Source organism: Saimiri boliviensis, chromosome 4 (assembly GCF_048565385.1).
Source record: "Saimiri boliviensis isolate mSaiBol1 chromosome 4, mSaiBol1.pri, whole genome shotgun sequence".
Classification (NCBI taxonomy): Eukaryota; Metazoa; Chordata; class Mammalia; order Primates; family Cebidae; genus Saimiri; species Saimiri boliviensis.
In genome coordinates this window covers 38,549,540-38,568,554 of record NC_133452.1, presented here as the reverse complement: position 1 = coordinate 38,568,554, position 19,015 = coordinate 38,549,540, and the positions used below count along the sequence as shown (strand labels likewise).

At 40.8% G+C, this 19,015-nt stretch overlaps 1 protein-coding gene across 3 annotated transcripts in view; it reads left to right on the top strand.

The window, feature by feature from the left end:
* Positions 1 to 1,626: 1,626 nt before the first annotated feature.
* Positions 1,627 to 19,015, top strand: part of AKAP7 (A-kinase anchoring protein 7) — a 151,138-nt gene continuing 133,749 nt past the window's right edge. For 2 of the 3 annotated variants that reach the window (XM_039467894.2, XM_039467893.2), the window contains exons 1-2: positions 1,849 to 1,929; positions 11,681 to 11,812. In XM_039467894.2, the coding sequence (XP_039323828.2) occupies positions 1,911 to 1,929; positions 11,681 to 11,812 (151 nt within the window). In that variant the 5' untranslated portion in view covers positions 1,849 to 1,910. Of the gene's footprint in view, positions 1,930 to 11,680; positions 11,813 to 19,015 lie in introns of all 3 variants that reach the window. The other variant, XM_039467892.2, reaches the window with a different exon arrangement.

Here is a 19,015-nt window from a genome sequence, read left to right as displayed (position 1 = left end):
GGTCAGTGGTAAAGCTTTTTTGTTTGTTGGTTGGTTGGTTTGTTTCAGACAGGATCTAGCTCTATTGTCCAGGCTGCAGTGCAGTGGAATCATCCCGGCTCACTGCAACCTCCACCTCCTAGGCTCAAATGATCCTCTCACCTCAGCCTCCAGAGTAGCTGGTATTACAGGCGTGGGCCACCATACCTGGTTAATTTTTGTATTTTTGGTAGAGACAGGGTTTTGCTATGTTGCCCAGGCTGGTCTCAAACTCCTGGACTCAGCTGATCCACCTGCCTCGGCCTTGGAAAATGTGGGCATTACAGGCGTGAGCCACCACGCCTGGCCCAGTAAAGCTTTAAAAATAAAGATTTATGTCACCTTTAAGAAGGGAAATTTATGTCCTGCTTTTAGGCTGAAAGGTGGAGGACAGAGTTGTTCCTGAGTCTTTAGTTTCTCAACTATTTTCAGCTCAGAAATAATCCTTATGCTGAAATGGCATATTTGGGTGGCATATCCTCATCCTCTTCACTATGAATGTGGACCACATTTTTGCAGCTTTTATTGTTACTTACTGAGTTCTTTTCATTTGCAAGATATGTCGCCATGAAGACTGAGAGAATGCACTGCAGCCAGGTAAATTAGTGGGCAGGTGATGCGTGTGTGAGGGCAGAGGACTTTCTGCTATTATATGATCAGTCTTTAGTAAAAGGTCTTAAGTAAAAGACCTGTCTTACCTGCACATCCTCAGCAGAGCTCAGGCATTAAATAAATATTACGGGAACCGGTCGTACTTTTCTACCAGCCCATAAATGCTATGGGTATGGGCATCAGATACTCAACTTGTTAGAATTATTTGAAAATCAGAGTAACTAGTTTGCTGACTTCTAGTGTGCAGTCTTTACACCAGCTATTGTGGCTGTGTAAGGGTCTTCTTTTCTTCAATCCCATCCTAGGATGCATTCAACATAAGTGAAGTGTTATTATTCACAAAAGGTGCTAATTTGCGGATGAATGCACCTAATGTTCTTGTCCCCTGGTTTCTTTGCCCTAAAACAAACCAATCCCAATAGCATACTGTTTCAAGTGAAAAGGTTTTTTATCTTTTTAAACTAAGTAAATTGCTTTTTCTTCCATTTGACTCAATTTACTTCCAATTTACTCACAGCAGTACCATATACTACATAAGCTAATGTCTAGGCATAACATCGTTGCTCAAAATTAGAAACTTTGTCACGATTTGCATTTTTAAAAGGTAAGGTGAATAAAGTATCTCACAAGGTCTCGTTCTTGTACATTTCGCTTTCCCCATCTATCCTGCCATTAGAACCCGGATTGCACAATTAAGCACATGCGTTCTCAGGGGACACTGGGTCAGAGAATTCCTTCGTCCTAGTCTCAATCTCGCCCCTGAAAGCCCGGGACGGGAAAGGCCGCGCCACAGGAAATAAATGAGGGCTGCCAAGGGCCGTCGGAGGCCGCGGGGCTCGGGAGGCAGGCGAGGACCCAGCGCTGCATTGCAGAGTCGAGAGGACTCGGGCTGCCGCGGCGCCGCGGTTGTCGGCCTCGGTTTCTCCCGCCCGGCCCGAGCGCGGCCGCGCAGCTCGCCGGAATCCGGATACCACCGGCGGCTCGGTCGGCCCCTTCCGGCTGGTTCCGGCGTCCGGCCTGGCATGACGGCGCTGCGCCTGCTGCTGCCGCGGGGGCTGCGGCTCGGGAAGCTCCGCGCTTCCGCAGGCCTGGCCTCCGCGGCCCGGGCCCCCGCCGCCCGTCTCTGGACCCCGCCCCGGCCCCGAGCGCCGCCCTCGGGCCCCGAGCCCCGCCCCGGCCTCCGCCTCGGCCTCGCCTCCAGTCCCGGGCTGCGGCCCGCCACCGCTACCACCGCCGCTGCCGCGGCTGTTTCAGACGCGCCGCCCGCTTGCGCCGCGACCATGGAGCGCCCCGGAGCGGGTGAGACCGGGCTGCCCGGCGGGCCGGGGCGGGGGCGACGGGAGACGCGGGGACTTGGGCCCGCTTGAGCTCGACCTCTGGGAGTGCCTGACCCGCGCCGCCCCTGCACCGAGTCCCCCTCCCTCCAAAAAGGACTCAGGGTAGCACAGAGAAGCCCGGTGCAACCAGGATGGACATCAGTGCTGCCTGCAGCGAAGCGTTTTAATGCACATATTGTGGGTCCGACAGGAGGCGGGGTTGTGAGCCCATCCCCGAGTCACTTTTCTTTCTCTCTCTCTTATCCTTTGGGCGAAGTTCACGCCAACACACCTTCCTTCCGACGGTGTTGATGTGGGTAAATGGATTGTAAACAAAACCTAGTCAAATCTCGATTTCATCTTATATCACGAATAATAAGCACCTGAACCACCATACTGTCTCCTTTAGGATTTTTCTGGTAGGTTTGGCCATGACCACTTTTAAAACTGGCGCCAAGTCTGTCCTAGTGCCGGGAGTGAATTTCCAGTTTGGGTCAGCATTTGTTGTGAATTGAACTTTGTGAGTAGAGCGAGTTAGGGGTTAGACTTTCGGTGAAAAGAACCGCAAACCAGTTAGAGAAAAGGTGCTCCTCTTCAAGATTTGCATAGGATAAATTCATACAAGAGTGTAACAAGCATAAAAACGTTAAAGTTTGCTATATATGTAGCCGTTAACTCGTGTAAATATGTTTACAGTTGTTAAGTGAATGGAGTGATGACAGAGGTTTTGAGATGCATTTAGGAAATGCGTGGGAATGGAAATTGTTAAAGGAGAAGACAGTCATATCCCAGTTCCTTGTTTAATTGCCATGACCTTGCAATTTAGGATCCTGTTCGCATATCTTCGTATTTTCCTTACTCATATTTACAAAGTTTAAGGTGTTTGTGGAGGTTACTTCCTCCTTTCATTCTTTCTCATACATTATTAACTTATTTTGTCTAAATTTCTCCCTAATAATTTGGATTGTACTTTTGTTCTCTTTTTATGAGGAGGAAAGGAAAGCCTGGAGGTCAAGTGACTTGTTGATTTGTACGCAGCTGTCAACATTTACTCACGTGTAAGATGCTTACTATTTTTGGTAGCTAAGCCAGGATTAGAATGGATGCCCTTGGCCCTTTCTCGTGGTTCTTAGGAATAAACTTATTTATTTATTTATTTTGAAACAGGGTCTTGCTATGTTGCCCAGGTTGAAGTGCAGTGGTGCGATCATGGCTCACTGCAGCCTCGACCTGCTGAGATCATGCCGACCTCCTGTTTCAGTCTCCCCAAGTACCTGGGACTACAGGTCTGTGCCAACATGCCTTACAGGTTTTTTTGTATTTTTTTGTAGAGATGGGGTCTTGCCATGTCACCCAGGCTGGTCTTGACCTCCTCCTGGGCCCAAGCAATCCTATCTCGGCCTCTAAGAGTGCTGGGATTACAGGTGTGAGCCAACTTGCTCAGCTGGGATAAATTTACTATTTACCTAGTAGAGTGATGAGAAACTTAAGAAAATTGAGTAGTCATTCATTGTTGAGCTAGGAAACTTGCATTTTGTGTGACAGTGGGCGAACTGCCCATACCCTTTTGTCTGTCTGTTGGCCTATTTTTGATGAAGTCATGTGCTTCACCTATGTTTGAATATTAGCATATATTTAAAGGTGTCGTTTTATAATACACTTAAAATGTATTGTTTTTCTTATGAAGGTAATAATCAATTTTGAAACATTTGAATAGCAGAAATGAGAAACATATGAATATATGCAGCGTAGCTGTCAGCATTTACAAGCAGTTTATACTATTTAGCCTTTGCCTACGTAATTGTAAATTATAGCAAAAGCAGTTTATATCTGCTTTCTAAAATGTCACTATTTGTTGTCGGCTTCTTTTTCTGTCATGGTATTCTTCATAGTCATTGTTCTTAGTTGTCATTGAACAAGCATGCTTCGTTTAACCATTTCCCTATTTTTAAAAATATTTTCTAACTATTTTATTGTACCCAATAATCAGCCATACGTCCCCTCACCCATTCTACCACTCTCCCCAGCCTCTGGTAACCATTATTCTAGTCTCTATCTCCATGAGTTCAATTTTTTTTTTTTTTTTTTTTTGAGACGGAGTCTTGCCCTGTTGCCCAGGCTGGAGTGCAGTACTGTGATCTCCGCTCACCACAACCTCCGCTTCCTGGGTTCAAGCGATTCTCCTGCCTCTGTCTCCAGAGTAGCTGGATTACAGGAATATGCCACCATGCCCAGCTAATTTTTTTGTATTTTTAGTAGAGATGGGGTTTCATCACGTTGGCCAGACTGGTCTCGAACTCCTGACCTTGTGATCTGCCCACCTTGGCCTCCCAAAGTGCTTGGGTTATAGGTGTGAGCCACTGCGCCTGGCTGAGTTCAAATGTTTTAATTTTAGAGCCCACAAATAAGTGAGAACATATGAGGTTTGTCTTTCTACGCCTGACTGATTTAACATAAGGATCTCTAGTTTCATCCATGTTGCAAATGACAGGATCTTATTCTTTTGTATGGCTGAATAGTACTCCATTGTATATATGTACCACATTTTGTTTTTACATTGGATGACCTAAGTTATCCAGCACTTAAGTTGCTTCCAAATCTTGGCTATTATACCATTTCCCTATTATTAGGCACTTTTGTTCCATTTGTTCTTTTTTGTTTAAACAAAGCTGTGGTGAATCTTTGAGCATGGTTGATAGATAACCAGAAAGCAGTGAAGAACATCAGAAGAATGTTTTTGTGGCCTCTGATCAATTGCCAGATTGCTTTCTGAAAGGATTGCCTTAGCTTACGTTGCCATAGTCAGTGTATAATAAGGTGGCAGTGCACGGTGCCAGAAAGGGCATACTGGTCACAGAGTGACTGGATTCTAGTTCCAGTCCCAAGACCTACTAGTTTTACCCTTGAGCAAGTACTTAATCAGCTTGTCTGTAAAATGAGCATTGCAATAGTACCTCTCCAGAGTGTGATTGTGTGGATGAAATGAGTTACTCCCAGTGCTTCCAGCTGTGCCTGGCCTCAAGCACGCACTTAAGTGTTAGCTGCTGTTAGTAGTAGTAACAGACAATAGTTTACCAGCTTCACCTCATCTTTATGTTATTAATGCACTTGGTAGCATAACTTTTATTTGGATTTATTCACAAAAGATAGAATTTTAACTATGGTTAGAACAAATTGTAGGAGACTTAAGTACTCAACCTTATGAACCTAAAGAGTTTAAATGCTTTATTTAAGAGTTGGTTATTTTAAGGCAGTTTGCCGAAAGCAAAATATTTATACCTTCTGTAAGAGAAAGTGTAGTTATGACTGTTGTATTTAATTCACATCTATCAACCTTTGCCCAAACACTAGAGCTTAGAGAACTGGAGGAAGTATTCTAAATATTTGATTTGAGAAACATTGTTCTATAGAATGACCAGCAGTTCTTTCAAGACTTACTTGAAAGTGGCATTCCTTTTTTTTTTTTGAGTTAATAATTCCTATCTCAAAAATTGTTGAGTTAATAATTTCTATTATTCTATAGCTTAAGAGAAAATAGCTGTTTGTATTTCAAGTTCTAGACTCCTGTGGATTTTGACATAACATTGCATTTTAGTTTAATATGCTTTAACAAAGTAGAGAATGATGTTGAACAAGTCATAATTTGCATTAATTTTTATTTTCATGTCATATGGAATACTAGTACTTTTCCTTCATTCATCTGGTGAAAATGAGAGAATCTGTGATATGCTGAGGCTGCCACTAAATACCAGGAATTATTTTTTGTGGGTGGTGAGATAGCTGTATTGCATTGTAGTCTGAGTGACTTACTAACCACTCTCAAATATGGACTTACCTTTATCACATTTATTCATTTGGTAAAAATTTATTGAGCACCTACTGTGAGCTGAACTCAGTGCTAGGCAGGGAGGAATCAAAGGAGAATGAGGTTTTAAGGAACTTCGACTATGGTAACTGTACGTGATGGAGTGCAGGTATAGAAAGTTGCCCCTTTCACTTTCAGAAGTGTCCTGGTTTGGTGAATTGTGTGGTCACTTTACCTTAGAATCGAATGGAGAAGACAGACAAGTGGACATGTATAACATAACGTATACATGCAGTGATTGGAGGAAGCACTAGGTGCCTAGAAGATTGGATTACCTGTCAGCCCTGAGCTGGGGCTCTGCAAAATTTTCCCTGATGGTGGATGTCTGATCTAAGGTTTTACTTTGAAATTGATTGTTCTCACCTGTTCACACAATCTCTTAGTCTGATGTGGGGTCAAGGTACAGAAGAAGCGAAAGGGGATCTTCTGAAGCAGTGGTTTTCAATTGGAAAACTACTCATGCACGTTGGAATTACTCTGAGGAGATTGAAAAAAATACCAGAGGTTGGCCTGATCTCCAGAGGTTTTGATTTAATCGGCTGGAGTGGCACGCAGATGTTCTGGTGATTATGTTTAAAAGCTCTGCAGGTGATTCTAATGTGCAGTTAGTATTATTACCATTGTTACTGTGTGATTCTTTCTTTGGTATAGCCAGAATGACCTCCATAACACTTGCTCTCTAATAGTTGATGATTAATTGAGCTCAAGAGAAACTAAATTTATGCGAGATCACTAGTTGTATTCTTCCTCTTGCCTTCAAAATGTGTTGAAGCCCAAAATTAAGTTTACTCTACTTCACTCATTGCTAGGAATCTGTATATTTCCAAGTAGCACAAGAACCTGGAAGCTAGTAGTGAGACGATAGTATTAAATAGGTCAATTTTACATCAGTTAAGTTCTTAGATTGAGAATAAAAGAGAGGAAAAACAGCAATTGGGTTTATTTCATTTTGTTCTGATTTTCATTCAGCCTTGTTTGTATTTAGTTGCATGAATACTGTTTTATTACTAGCTTTTCAAGTGTAACATGCATGGTCAGTGGTGATCCTTTATGTGTAGCTGCATGTGCCCAAAGGTACAGGATGTGTATTGATCTATGAAAACTTTTATTTAAGCCTAAACTGCATTTGTGTTTTTAAAACACAAGCATAAAAATAGAAAAGAGGCATTTAACTTGTTCTCACATTTTTCAAATATTGGCAAGTTTGTGAATAGACTCCTAATGAACTAACATTTGTTGAACACTTGAGTACCAGACATTCATAATTCCTAAAGTTTGAACTGTAAATAGTAACATTATTAAAAATGTACTGTTAGAATTTTTTTTGGCATTGAACTTAATTAATTTAAAAAAGGCTTTGTGGCCAGGTGTGGTGGCTCACACCTGTAATCCCAGCACTATGGGAGGCTGAGGTGGGTGGATCACGAGGTCAGGAATTCGAGACCAGCCTGGCCGTATGGTGAAACCCTGTCTCTACTAAAAACACAAAAATTAGCCGAGCGTGGTGGCACATGCCTGTAGTTCCAGCTACTCAAGATACTCAGGCAGAAGAATTGCTTGAACCTGGGAGGTGGAGGTTCCAGTGAGCCGAGATCGTGCCACTGCACTCCAGCCCAGGCAACAGAGCAAGACTCCATCTCAGAAAAAAAAAAAAAAAGGCTTTGTTGTTTTTTGCTTTTATCCAGAACATAGTAATATAGTTTGGATATTTGTTCCCTCTAAATCTCATGTTGAGATGTTATCCCCAGTGTTGGAGGTGAGGCTTGGTGGGAGGTGTTTGGGTCATGGGGGTGGATCCCTCTTGAATGGCTTGGTGCCTTCCTTGTGATGAGTTCCAAAGAAATCTAGTTGATTAAGAGAGGCTGCCACCTCTACCTGTCTTTTTTTTTTTTTTTTTCTCACCATGTGACACATTGGCTTCCCTTTGCCTTCTACAATGATTGTGAGGTTCCTGATGCCCTTACCAGAAGCAGAGGCTAGCACTGCGCTTTGTGTAAAGCCTGCAGAACTGTAGGCCAAATAAACTTCTTTTTTTGTTAATTACCCAGCCTCAGGTATTCTCTTACAGCAATGCAAATGGACTGAGACAGAAAATTGGTACTAAAGAGTAGGATGTTGCTATAAAGGTACCTGAAAATGTGGAAGTGGCTTTGGAACTGGGTAATGGGCAGAGGTCAGAAGAGTTTGGAGGGCTCAGAAGAAGACAGGAAGATGAGGGAAAGTTTGGAACTTCATAGAGACTGGTTAAGTGGTTGTGACCAAAATGCTGATAGAAATATGGACAGTGAAGGCCAGCCTGACAAGGTCTGAGATGGATATGAGGAAGTTATTGGGAACTGCAGTTAACATCTCTGTGTTATACCTAGCAAAGAATGTGGCTGCATTGTGTCCATGTCCTAAGGGATCTGTGGAAGTTTGAACTTAAAAGTGATGACCGGGCCGGCCGCGGTGGCTCACGCCTGTAATCCCAGCACTTTGGGAGGTCAGGGTGGGCAGATCATAAGGTTAAGAGTTTGAAACCATCCTGGCCAACATGGTGAAACCCCGTCTCTACTAAAAATACAAAAAATTAGCTGGTCGTGATGGAACATGCCTGTAGTCTCAGCTGCTTGGGAGGCTGAGGCAGGAGAATCGTTTGAACCGGGGATGCAGACATTGCAGTGAGCTGAGATTGTGCCAGTGCACTACAGCCTGGCAGCAGTGCGAGACTCCATCTCAAAAAAAAAAAAAAATGATGACTCAGAGTATCTAATAGAAGAAATTTCTTTCTCTTTTTCTTTTCTTTCCTTCCTTCTTTTTTTTTTTTTTTTGCAACAGTGTCTGTGTCACTCAGGCTGAAGTGCAGTGGGAAGAAATTTTTGAACAGCGAATCATTCATGAAGTGGCATGGCAGCTTCTAATGACCTGCAATCAGATATGGCAGCAAAGGAATTACTTAAAGTTGCTTTCCTTATAATTAAAAGGGAAGCAAAGCCTAAAAATTTGGAAAATTTGCTGCTTAGGCTTGTGGTAAAGAAGGAAAAAGCATTTTCAGGCGAGAAATTTTAGTGGGCTATGAAGCAACCACTTGCTAGAGAGATTAGGATGACTAAAAGGGAGGCAATTCCTAATACCCAAGACAATGGGAAAAAGGCCTCAAAGGCATTTCAGAAATCCCCAGGGCAGCCTCACCCATCACAGACCTGGAGGCCTGGAATGATTTTAGGGTCCAAGTGCACTGCCCTGCTACTCTGTGCAGCCTTGGGACACTGCTCTCCACATCCCAGTTTCTCCACTGCCAGCTGTGGCTCAAAAGGCCCAACTACAGCTCTGGTCCCTTTGGAATGCACAAGCCACTGTAAGCCTTGGGGGCTTTCATGTGGTGTTAAGCCTGCAGGTGCACAGAATGCAAGAATGAAGGAGGTGTGGCAGCTTCCCCCTAGATTTCAGATGATGTACCAGAAAGCCTGGGTGCCCAGGTGGAAGCCTGCTGCAGCAGTGGAGCCCTCACAGAGAAACTGTCCTAGGACGATGCTGGAGGAAAATATGGGGTTGGAGCCCCCACACAGAGTCCCCACAAGGACACTTCCTAGTGGAGCTGTGGGAAGGGAGCTTAGGTCCCACAGACCCAAGAATGATACAGCCACTGGTAGCTTACACCCTGAGCTTAGAAAATCAGCAGGCATTCAATGCCAACCTGTGAGAGCAGCCACAGGGGCTTCATATTGCAAAGACATAGGGACAGAACTGCCTAAGGCCTTGGGAACCCATGCCTTGCTCCAGTGTGCGCTGGATGTGGGACATGGAATTGAAGGAGAGCTTTGGAGCTTTAAGGTTTATTGTCTCTCCTGCTAGGTTTTCAACTTATGTGGAACCTGTTGCCCCTTGGTTTTGGATTTCTCTCTTTTGGAATGGGAGTGTTTATACAGTGCCTGTACCACCTTTGTATCTTGGGGGCGAATAACTTCTTTTTGATTTTACAGGCTCATAGGTGGAAGAAACTTACCTTAAGTCTCAAATGAGACTTTGGATTTTGGAGTTAATGCTGGAATAAGTTGACCTTGGGGGATTATTTGGGAAGGGATGATTATATTTAGCAGTGAGATTTAGGTAGCCAGGGGCAGAATGATAGTTTTTATGTTTGTCTCCTCCAAATCTCATGCTGAGATGTAATCCCCAACGTTGGAGGTGGGGCTTGGTGGGAGGTGTTTGGGTCATGGGGGCAGATCTCTCATGAATGCCTTGGTGCACTCCCTGCAGTAATGAGTTCCTGTGTGACATCTGGCTGCTTAAAAAGGGGCTGGCTTCTCTGCCTCTCTGTCTTTTTCTCCCGACATGTGACATATTGGCCTCCCCTTGCCTTGCATCATGATTTTAAGCTTCTTGAGGCCCTCACCAAAGCAGATGCTGGCACTATGCTTTGTGTACAGCCTGCAGAACTGGGAGCCAAATAAACCTCTTTTGTTTAGAAATTACCCAGCTTCAGGTATTCCTTTATAGCAATGCAAATGGACTAATACAACAGGGTGTGTGTGTGTGTGTGTGTACAATAGTAGAGATGAATCAAATTACAATAAAAATATAGGTTTGTTGGCATATATTTGTTAACTATGGCCTATCATGATAGCTATGTTGTAAGCCATGTTATTGATGGAATATGTTTTATAGGTATTGTATCTGAAAATAGAGTATGACAACAGAATGAATTAAAGGACTTGTTTAATATCTTGAGTGGTAAATTAGTCTTTAGTAAATATATAGAGTAAAAATTATATTAGTATTCCACGATTCTGATCAAACTTACTAGTTCAGACAGTATTTGTGTCTGTCAATAAAGGCATGGATTATAATGGCACTGGGGAAACCACCATCTGATAAATTTAGCAATTCATTTTGTCAATTTAAACATACATCTTTCTTCTCTTACCTCTACCCAAGGTATATGATTGTTCTACCCACAGCAAGAAAACAAAAAAAGACCAAATAGGAAATATGGCTTTAATGTTAGTAAATGACCATGGGACAGCAGTTAGGGAAACTGTAAGCTCATTTGCTTCTTAATCATTGAATTTTCAGAAAAGCATATTTAAAACCATGTATTTTTTTTTCTTTTTGGAGATGGAGTCTTGCTCTGTCATCCAGGCTAGAGTACAGTGCACGATCTCAGCTCACTGCAACCTCTGCCTCCCAGGTTAAGGCAATTCTCCTGCCTGAGCCTCCTGAGTAGCTGGGATTATAGGCACCCACCACCATGCCTGGCTAATTTTTGTGTTTTTAGTATAGTCAGGATTTCACCATGCTGGCCAGGATGGTCTCGATCTCCTGACCTCATGATCCACCTGCCTTGGACTCCCAAAGTGCTGGGATTATAGGTGTGAGCCACCACACCCAGCCAGAACCGTGTATTTTTAACTAAATTTCCAGTGTTAAATGTAATGATGGCGAGAAACAACTTGAAAGTCAACTGAAGAAAAAATTATAGGCCAGAAGTTATACAAATAAGAACACTTAAGTGATATTGCTAAAAGTAAGAATGAGAATGACTGACAAACCTTGTTGGTTGTTTTTAAAAGGTATGTGAAAAAAATGTTTTACAATTAAAATGTAGCTATAACAGATCTTGAGGATTATTGATTGACTCAGTTTTCATCTAATCATAGGTTGAATACTGTATTTTAGGAAATGATTAAAACTTTGTAAGTGTGCACAAAAATATAGAATGTGGCATAAATAATATTTATATAAATAGCTTTACAATATACTTGAACACAAGTGATACATTTTTTAACAGGTGTTAATTTATATTGAATTCAGTTAGCTGATTATTTTCATTTAGGATATAAGTTTAATAAGTTAAATAATCCTTTTTTCTGTTTGTGATATATTAAAGGAGGAATTAATTCCAATGAGTGTGAAAATATATCAAGAGAAAAGAAAATACCAGAGGAATTTGAAGCCAGTACTATGGATTTCCTGGTAGACATGCCATTTGCTACTGTAGATATTCAGGATGACTGTGGAAGTAAGTACTATTAAGTAAACACGTATTTAGAAGCAATGAATAGTAAATTTAATTATATATATATTATTAATATATATTATATATTATATATATATTTATATATATATATTTTTTTGAGACGGAGTTTCGCTCTTGTTACCCAGCTGGAGTGCAATGGCGTGATCTCAGCTCACCGCAACCTCTGCCTCCTGGGTTAAGGCAATTCTTCTGCCTCAGCCTCCTGAGTAGCTGGGATTACAGGCCTATGCCACCATGCCCAGCTAATTTTTTGTATTTTTAGTAGACACGGGGTTTCACCATGTTGACCAGGATGGTCTCGATCTCTTGACCTCGTGATCCACCCGCCTCAGCCTCCCAAAGTGCTGGGATTACAGGCCTGAGCCACTGCACCTGGCCTAATTATATATATTTTCTTTGTAATTTATTTCACTTTTAGTACTTAACGTTTTTGAGTTTTGATTTTGATTTCATTTTTTATTTTTTTATTCTAGGTTTTTGAGACACGGTCTTGCTCCCTCATTCACACTGGATTGCAGTAGTGTGATCACAGTTCACTGCAACCTTGACCTCCCAGTCTTAAGCAATCCTCCAACTTCAGCCTCTTGATGGGAGGTAGTTGGGACCACAGGCACATGTGCCACTATGCCTGGCTAAGTTTTAATTTTTTTTGTAGAGATGGGGTCTTGCCATGTTGCCCAGGTTAGTCTTGAACTCCTGGGCTCAAGCCATCCTTCCTCCTTGGCCTTCAAGTGCTGGAATTACAGATGTGAGTGATTATACTTGGCGAAGTTTCGTTTTTTATTTACTAATTGTCTATATCTATTGGTATTGTTAAAATAATCACAGATAATATTGACATGCCTCACAAAATGTTGAGCCAGCTTATTTTTTAGTTTATAAAGTACTTCTGAAAATAATTGGGCCAGATAATCCCCTGCATTATTGTGGAGCCACTGCTAATTTCAGCAGTACCCATTTATCTAACACATGTTTACTAGCTGTTTGGTATCCTCTAAGCACTTTACTAAGCATTGGGAGGGTCCATCAATGAACAAGATGGGTATTATCACTGCCCCGATGGAGCCCACAGGCTAGTACTGAAGACTGGTAAACTTTTAATTAAATATTCATGCATTGGATTAATTCAGTCCTTGAGAGCTTCATTCACAAACTTTAGAGCAACAATACTTACTTGATTGAATTGCTGCTGAAATTACATAAATATCTAAATCTGTGTTTTGGCCAGATGCAATGGCTCATGCCTATAATCTTAACACTTTGGGAGGCTGAAATGGGAGGATCGCTTCAGGCCAGGAGTTTGAGACCAGCCTGGTCAACATAGCGAGACCCCCATCTCTATTTTAATAGAATGAATAAGTTTAAAAAAATCTCTTTTATATCATTGTAAAAACAATACTGTCCATGATATTTGGGTTTACCTCCACTGAAAATGTTAAAGATTTGCTTATTGTCCAGGTTACCTGTGGGGAGGAAAAATAAGGAAAAGCATCAATATAGTCAAATATTTATTGACTGCATACTGTATGCCATTCTACTGTTTTGAAACCTTACATAAAGCCTTGCTATGGTTTAACATGCTTTTTTCGTGACTAGGGCTCTGTGGAATAAGAAATAATCTGCTTTAGTCTTTTCATTTTGAGAAAAGAAAACTGACTTAGAGAAGTTAAGTGAATTAAATTCACACAGTGGGAAGTAACTAGTTATAGAATCTGGTTTCTGATTTGTTAGTCATTTCTTTGATGAACATTGATAGCCAGGCATTGTGCTAGACATTGGGAGTATTAAAACACATGATAGTCTGGAACCTTGAGAAGCTCACAGCTTCACTGGGGAGCCAGTATGTTAACAGCTTTAATCTCATAAGGTGAATGCCATACAGGCTGCTCTGGAAGTGCATGTGGTGAGGTTGTATGCAGGTAGGCATCTAACCTGGGTGTGGGAGGAGTCAGTGTCCAGGAAGGCTTCCTAGGTGTTTGGTAAGAGAAGAGTCTTGGAGGATGGGTATGAACTATCCAGGGCTCTTGAAATTGTCTGACCATCAGAATTTTCTGCAGAGGGATGTAAAAGCACAGATTCTTCTTTTTCAACCTTTGCATCCTGCCGGGGAATCTTTTGTTTAAATTTTTTCTTAAACATCTCAGGTGATTCTGGTGCTTAGCCAGTCTCAGAAATCACACTACTCCTTATCACTGTCTTCTGGAGGCAGTGAACCTGAATTGTATTTTAGGGAGATGTGATACCTAAAATGTATTAAGTCTCTGGTATTTTATTAAGCAGTCTTTTCTATTCCATAATCCAGGGGGGAAAGGAATCAGGAAGAGGTATTTCTTATCTTTTCCTTTACAATTGGCCTGTAGAGAAGAGCCATCTTTGTGAGTTTCACAGCTGTTGGGGAAACCTTTACTAAAGAATTTTCATACCTGTTAAATAGAAAAAGTGAGAATAGCAAGGATTTAATTGTTTTCCTCTTTAATTCCCTATTTGTTGAGTACATGAAATGAATATATTTTAAAAATTCAATCACTTATTTCTGATTTCATTACTTTCTCTAATTTGGATATAAATAAGAAAGGCTTCTTATGAATAACCATCCCTTATGTACCCACTATGGACCTCACTCACCCACATTTTTCCTTCTGAGCCTTGTTCCAGTCTCTGAATCACTCTTCTTGGAGTGCATAAGTTAAATTGGAACAGGAGATGAGTCTGTTTATTCTTCCAGCTACAGGCACTTCTGATTTATACATATCTCACATATATCTGATGTATATGAACATATAGCTTCTACTAGTGATAGAGAGCATGATACTTCCAGAATCCCAGAGAGCAAATGGTATTTCTGTATATACCATATTCTTATATCTCTACTGGTAAGGAGACTAATGGCCATTGGGTTCAGAAAGAATGAAGGGGCTGGATGTGTTTGTGGCATGCATTTCATTCCTGCTCTGAAAGCAACAGCTGTTTCCTCAGAGTATGTGCACTGGAAGGATGGCCAGTTCTTCATATGAACAGGATCTTTTCTCTCTAGAATATGGTATATTTCTTACCAAATAAATGATGTTATCTATGTATATCAGGGGCTCAGGCCCGTCCACAAAAGTCTACTTTTAACTAATATATATGCTTTTTGATAATTCAGGCTTTATGAGTTAGAAGTCTTTGTGGGTTTGTCTAGACTCCAAACCACCATGTATTATATTATTTTTGTGGGAAGATACATTTAAAATTCCAAGCTCCAACTTATACATGGGCAGTGTGGTACAAAGTTTTTTCCTTTCACAGAAAACTTGTGTTTTAAGTTTTGGTTGCTTCATTATCTACTTGGAACTTCGACAATTTAAGTGTGGATAAAAATTCCCTCCTGTTTATCTCATAGTGTTGCTTTATGGCTAAAAAGAGATAATTTATGCAAGAAGTAAAAAATGTAAAATAATATATAAATGTTATTTATAAAACCTTTGAAACATACCCCTCAGTAATTTGGGGACAACTTACTCTATTTTTATAACAGCATTTACTAAAACACTAAGGAACAAATAGTGAAATTCTTTGCAAACCAGAAACTACTAACTAGTTTTTCTGAAGTGAGATTTTTATAGAAACATACAAAAACTGGGAGTTTTATTGCCACCCCTTAAACCATAGGTATAATAATAGCGTTTGTGCCCAAAACACAATATAATTTCTTTGTGGCTCGAGTGGACTGAATTTGGCTTTCTCGTACATTTACTAATCAGTTACTCATTTGCTCCATAGTAGATGGCAACCTCAACATTCTCAGGCTGCTGGACATTGCCTGTGGTTCCTTCAGTTTTCTTTGGCATGTGGGAATTGCAAGTTAACTGCCAAGAAATTCTTGTTAATAGACACCCTGGCAGAGCACTGAGGAAAGTAGTGCTAACAAAAACATCATGGGAAGGGGAATTCTTAGCAGTGGGAAAACTCCCCCTAAAATGGCTAGTGTCTCTTAATTATCAGCTCTGTTGCCTTCAGTGTGAGTGTGGTATCTTGATTAGGCAGCATGTGGTCTGATTGGGTGTGTTGCCTTCAGGGTGAGTGCAGTATCATGATTAGGCAGCAGGTGGTCTGGTTGGATGAGATGGGTCTTTACATGTTTCAGTTTTGCTTTTAAGAAGAGACTTTTATTAGAGTTATAGATTAGAATGTCAAAAAATTAGATGATAACATGTATTAGAACTAAATATGAGAATATAAAAGTATATTAGAAGTAAAATATCCAAATGCATGTACAATGAAAACCTTTTAGAAATGACGCGGAGGCTGGGTGCCATGGCTAACACCTGAAATCCTAGCACTTTGGGAGGCTGAGGTGGGCAGATCACTTGAGGTCAGGAGTTTGAAACTGGCCTGGCCAACATGGTGAAACCCCGTCTCTACTAAAAAGATAAAAATTAGCTGGGCGTGGTGGCACATGCCTATAATCCCAGCTACTTGGGAGACTGAGGCAGGAGAATTGCTTAAATCCGGGAGGCAGAGGTTGCAATGAGCTGTGATCAGTGTGCCACTGCACTCCATTCAGCCTGGGCAGCACAGTCAGACTCTGTCTCCAGTAACAAAACAAAACAAGAAATGATGAGGAGACAATACAACCTGTGCCACACTTTTGACTCCATAGTGTGGTCACGTTTTAGGAGAAAATCCACCTTAGTGTGTGGTTGACTTGGATGAGGTCTTCGCTGTTTACAAGGGAAATGTGGGTCAGTTGATTGGAAACCCAGTAAACCATCCAGGAAAATATTTGGGTTGCTTCTGTCCTGCCTCTGAAAGTAGAATGGAGAGTCATTCTGCTGTTGGGAATAGCTTAGTATGCTTCCCACAGTGTGACCTTGTGGAGAGCTTTAGTTTAATTGATTCTAGTTTCTTAAGGAAATTACAGTTTTTAATTATCCAGCCACATTTATTGAATTTATTGAGGAATGGGTTAGTCTCAAACTCCTGGACTCCAGCTATCCTCCCACCTCAGTCTCTTGAGTAGCAAAAATAACAGGTGTGCACCACCGTGCCTGGTCTCAAGCCACCTTTAAATCAAGTCTTTTGATTTTCTTTTTTTTTGTTCTTATGTCTTCCCTAAATGTGGAATTCAGTTCTCCTTATATTAAAATGCTTATAATACTTATTTTACCTCATACAGAATTCTACTGTGTAATAACTGGAGATTTTGGCGATATAGGAAATTGTCATTTTGCTATTTATTAATCCTAACAAGTTGTAATATTTAAAAAATAGATTTTAAATATCTTAAAATATAAATTGAAACTTTAAAAAAAATTTTTAAAAGAAAATGGTATATCAAATAAAGATTGAATCTTTGTACCTGATATAATAAGTGCTTACTCTGAGTCAATTAAAAAAAAAAGACAAATAGTTTTCTGTGTCCTTTATAATTGAGGAAGCATATACTACATATTCCGAATTTTATTGTGAGAGAGCTTAAGGCAAATAGCTGTCCCAAATAATACAAATGATTGATATCGTTTTTTGTTGTTGTTGTTTGTCTTTTTTTGCGAGATGGAGTCTTGCTCTGTTGCCAGGCTGGAGTACAGTAGCGCTATCTGGGCTCATTGCAAACTCCACCTCCTGGGTTGAAGCAATTCTCTTGCCTCAGCTTCCTGAGTAGCTGGGACTACAGGCGTGCACCACTATGCCCAGTTGATTTTTGTATTTTTAGTAGAGACAGGGTCTCAGCATGTTGGCCAGGATGGTCTCGATGTCTTGACCTTGTGATCTGCCCACCTTGACCTCCCATAGTGCTGGGGTTACAGGCATGAGCCACCATGCCTGGCTCGGTATTTTTTCTTTTGTTAAAACAATAAGAAAATGAATAAAAATTGGAACAAGCCCAATAACTAAATTAATTCAACACATATTTATTATGTTATGTACCAGGTGTACTGGTGCTGAGCTGAGGATGTAGTTAGTTCAGCTAGTGTGTACTTTTTCCAAGCTCAAGTTCCTTCATTATTGATGACATTGGCATAATAATGGTAGCTGTCTCACAGGAATGTTGGAAAGATTCAATTCCTCAATACTTGTTAAGTCTTTAAAACATAACTAGCCTCAGTATATTTTCATTAATTTAGTTTCACCAAATTTTTACTTACATATATTTGCTAAATTAAATATAAACATTTCCCCTTTAAGAGCAATATTTTATAATAATAATGAGTGCCTCCAGCACATTGCTAAATGCTTTACATTTTCTTACATACTCCTCATAGAAACTTTTTTTTTTCCCCTGAGACAGAGTCTGGCTCTGTTGCTCAGTCTGGTGTACAGTGGCATGATCTCAGCTCACTGCAACCTCCACCTCCTAGGTTCAAGCTCTTCTCCTGCCTCAGCCTCCTGAGGATTATAGGTGTGAGCCACTGTGCCCAGCACATAATCCTCATGGAAACTTTATTAAAGAGGGAGAAGGTAAAAAAATTTTTTATAAAGTTATAATTTGCAAAAGATTTTTGAAATACTAAGGGGTAGTAATTCTATGAAATAAAAGGCTGGGCGTGGTGGCTCACATCTGTAATCCCAGCACTTTGGGAGGCTGAGGCGGGTGGATCACTTGAGATCAGGCGTTAGAGACCAGCCTGGCCAAAATGGTGAAACCCCATCTAAACTGAAAATGCAAAAAAATTAGTCAGGTGTGGTGGCGAGCCCCTGTAATCCCAGCTACCTGGGAGGCTGAGGCAAGAGAATTCCTTGAACCTGGGAGGCGGAGGTTGCAGTGAGCTAGACTGTGCCATTGCGCTCCAGCCTGGACAGCAAGAGCAAAACTCCATCTCAAAAAAAAATTATATGAAATATAGAAGATAATATAATATTCTCAGTCATGTAGCTAAGGAGTTTGAGGAATGGTTACTGCAAAGATTTTAGCTGCCTAAATGACAAGAAAAAAGAAAATACCAAAACAAATAGAATTCATTCTTAGCCTTTTAGCTAAGAATAAGTAAGTGTGAAAACAATGAACCCACAATAACAGATGGATGATCTAATTAAAATAATTTTTCTCATAATTCATTCCTTTGTAGTTTTTGAGGGAATAAGTAGAACTTGAGAAAAAGATAATCTACGTAAAATGACATTTGGTGCTTCAGTTAAAAAAACAGATACATGAATTAGAGAGTGACAGCCTTTGTCAACAAGTCCAGGTTCATTACAACACAT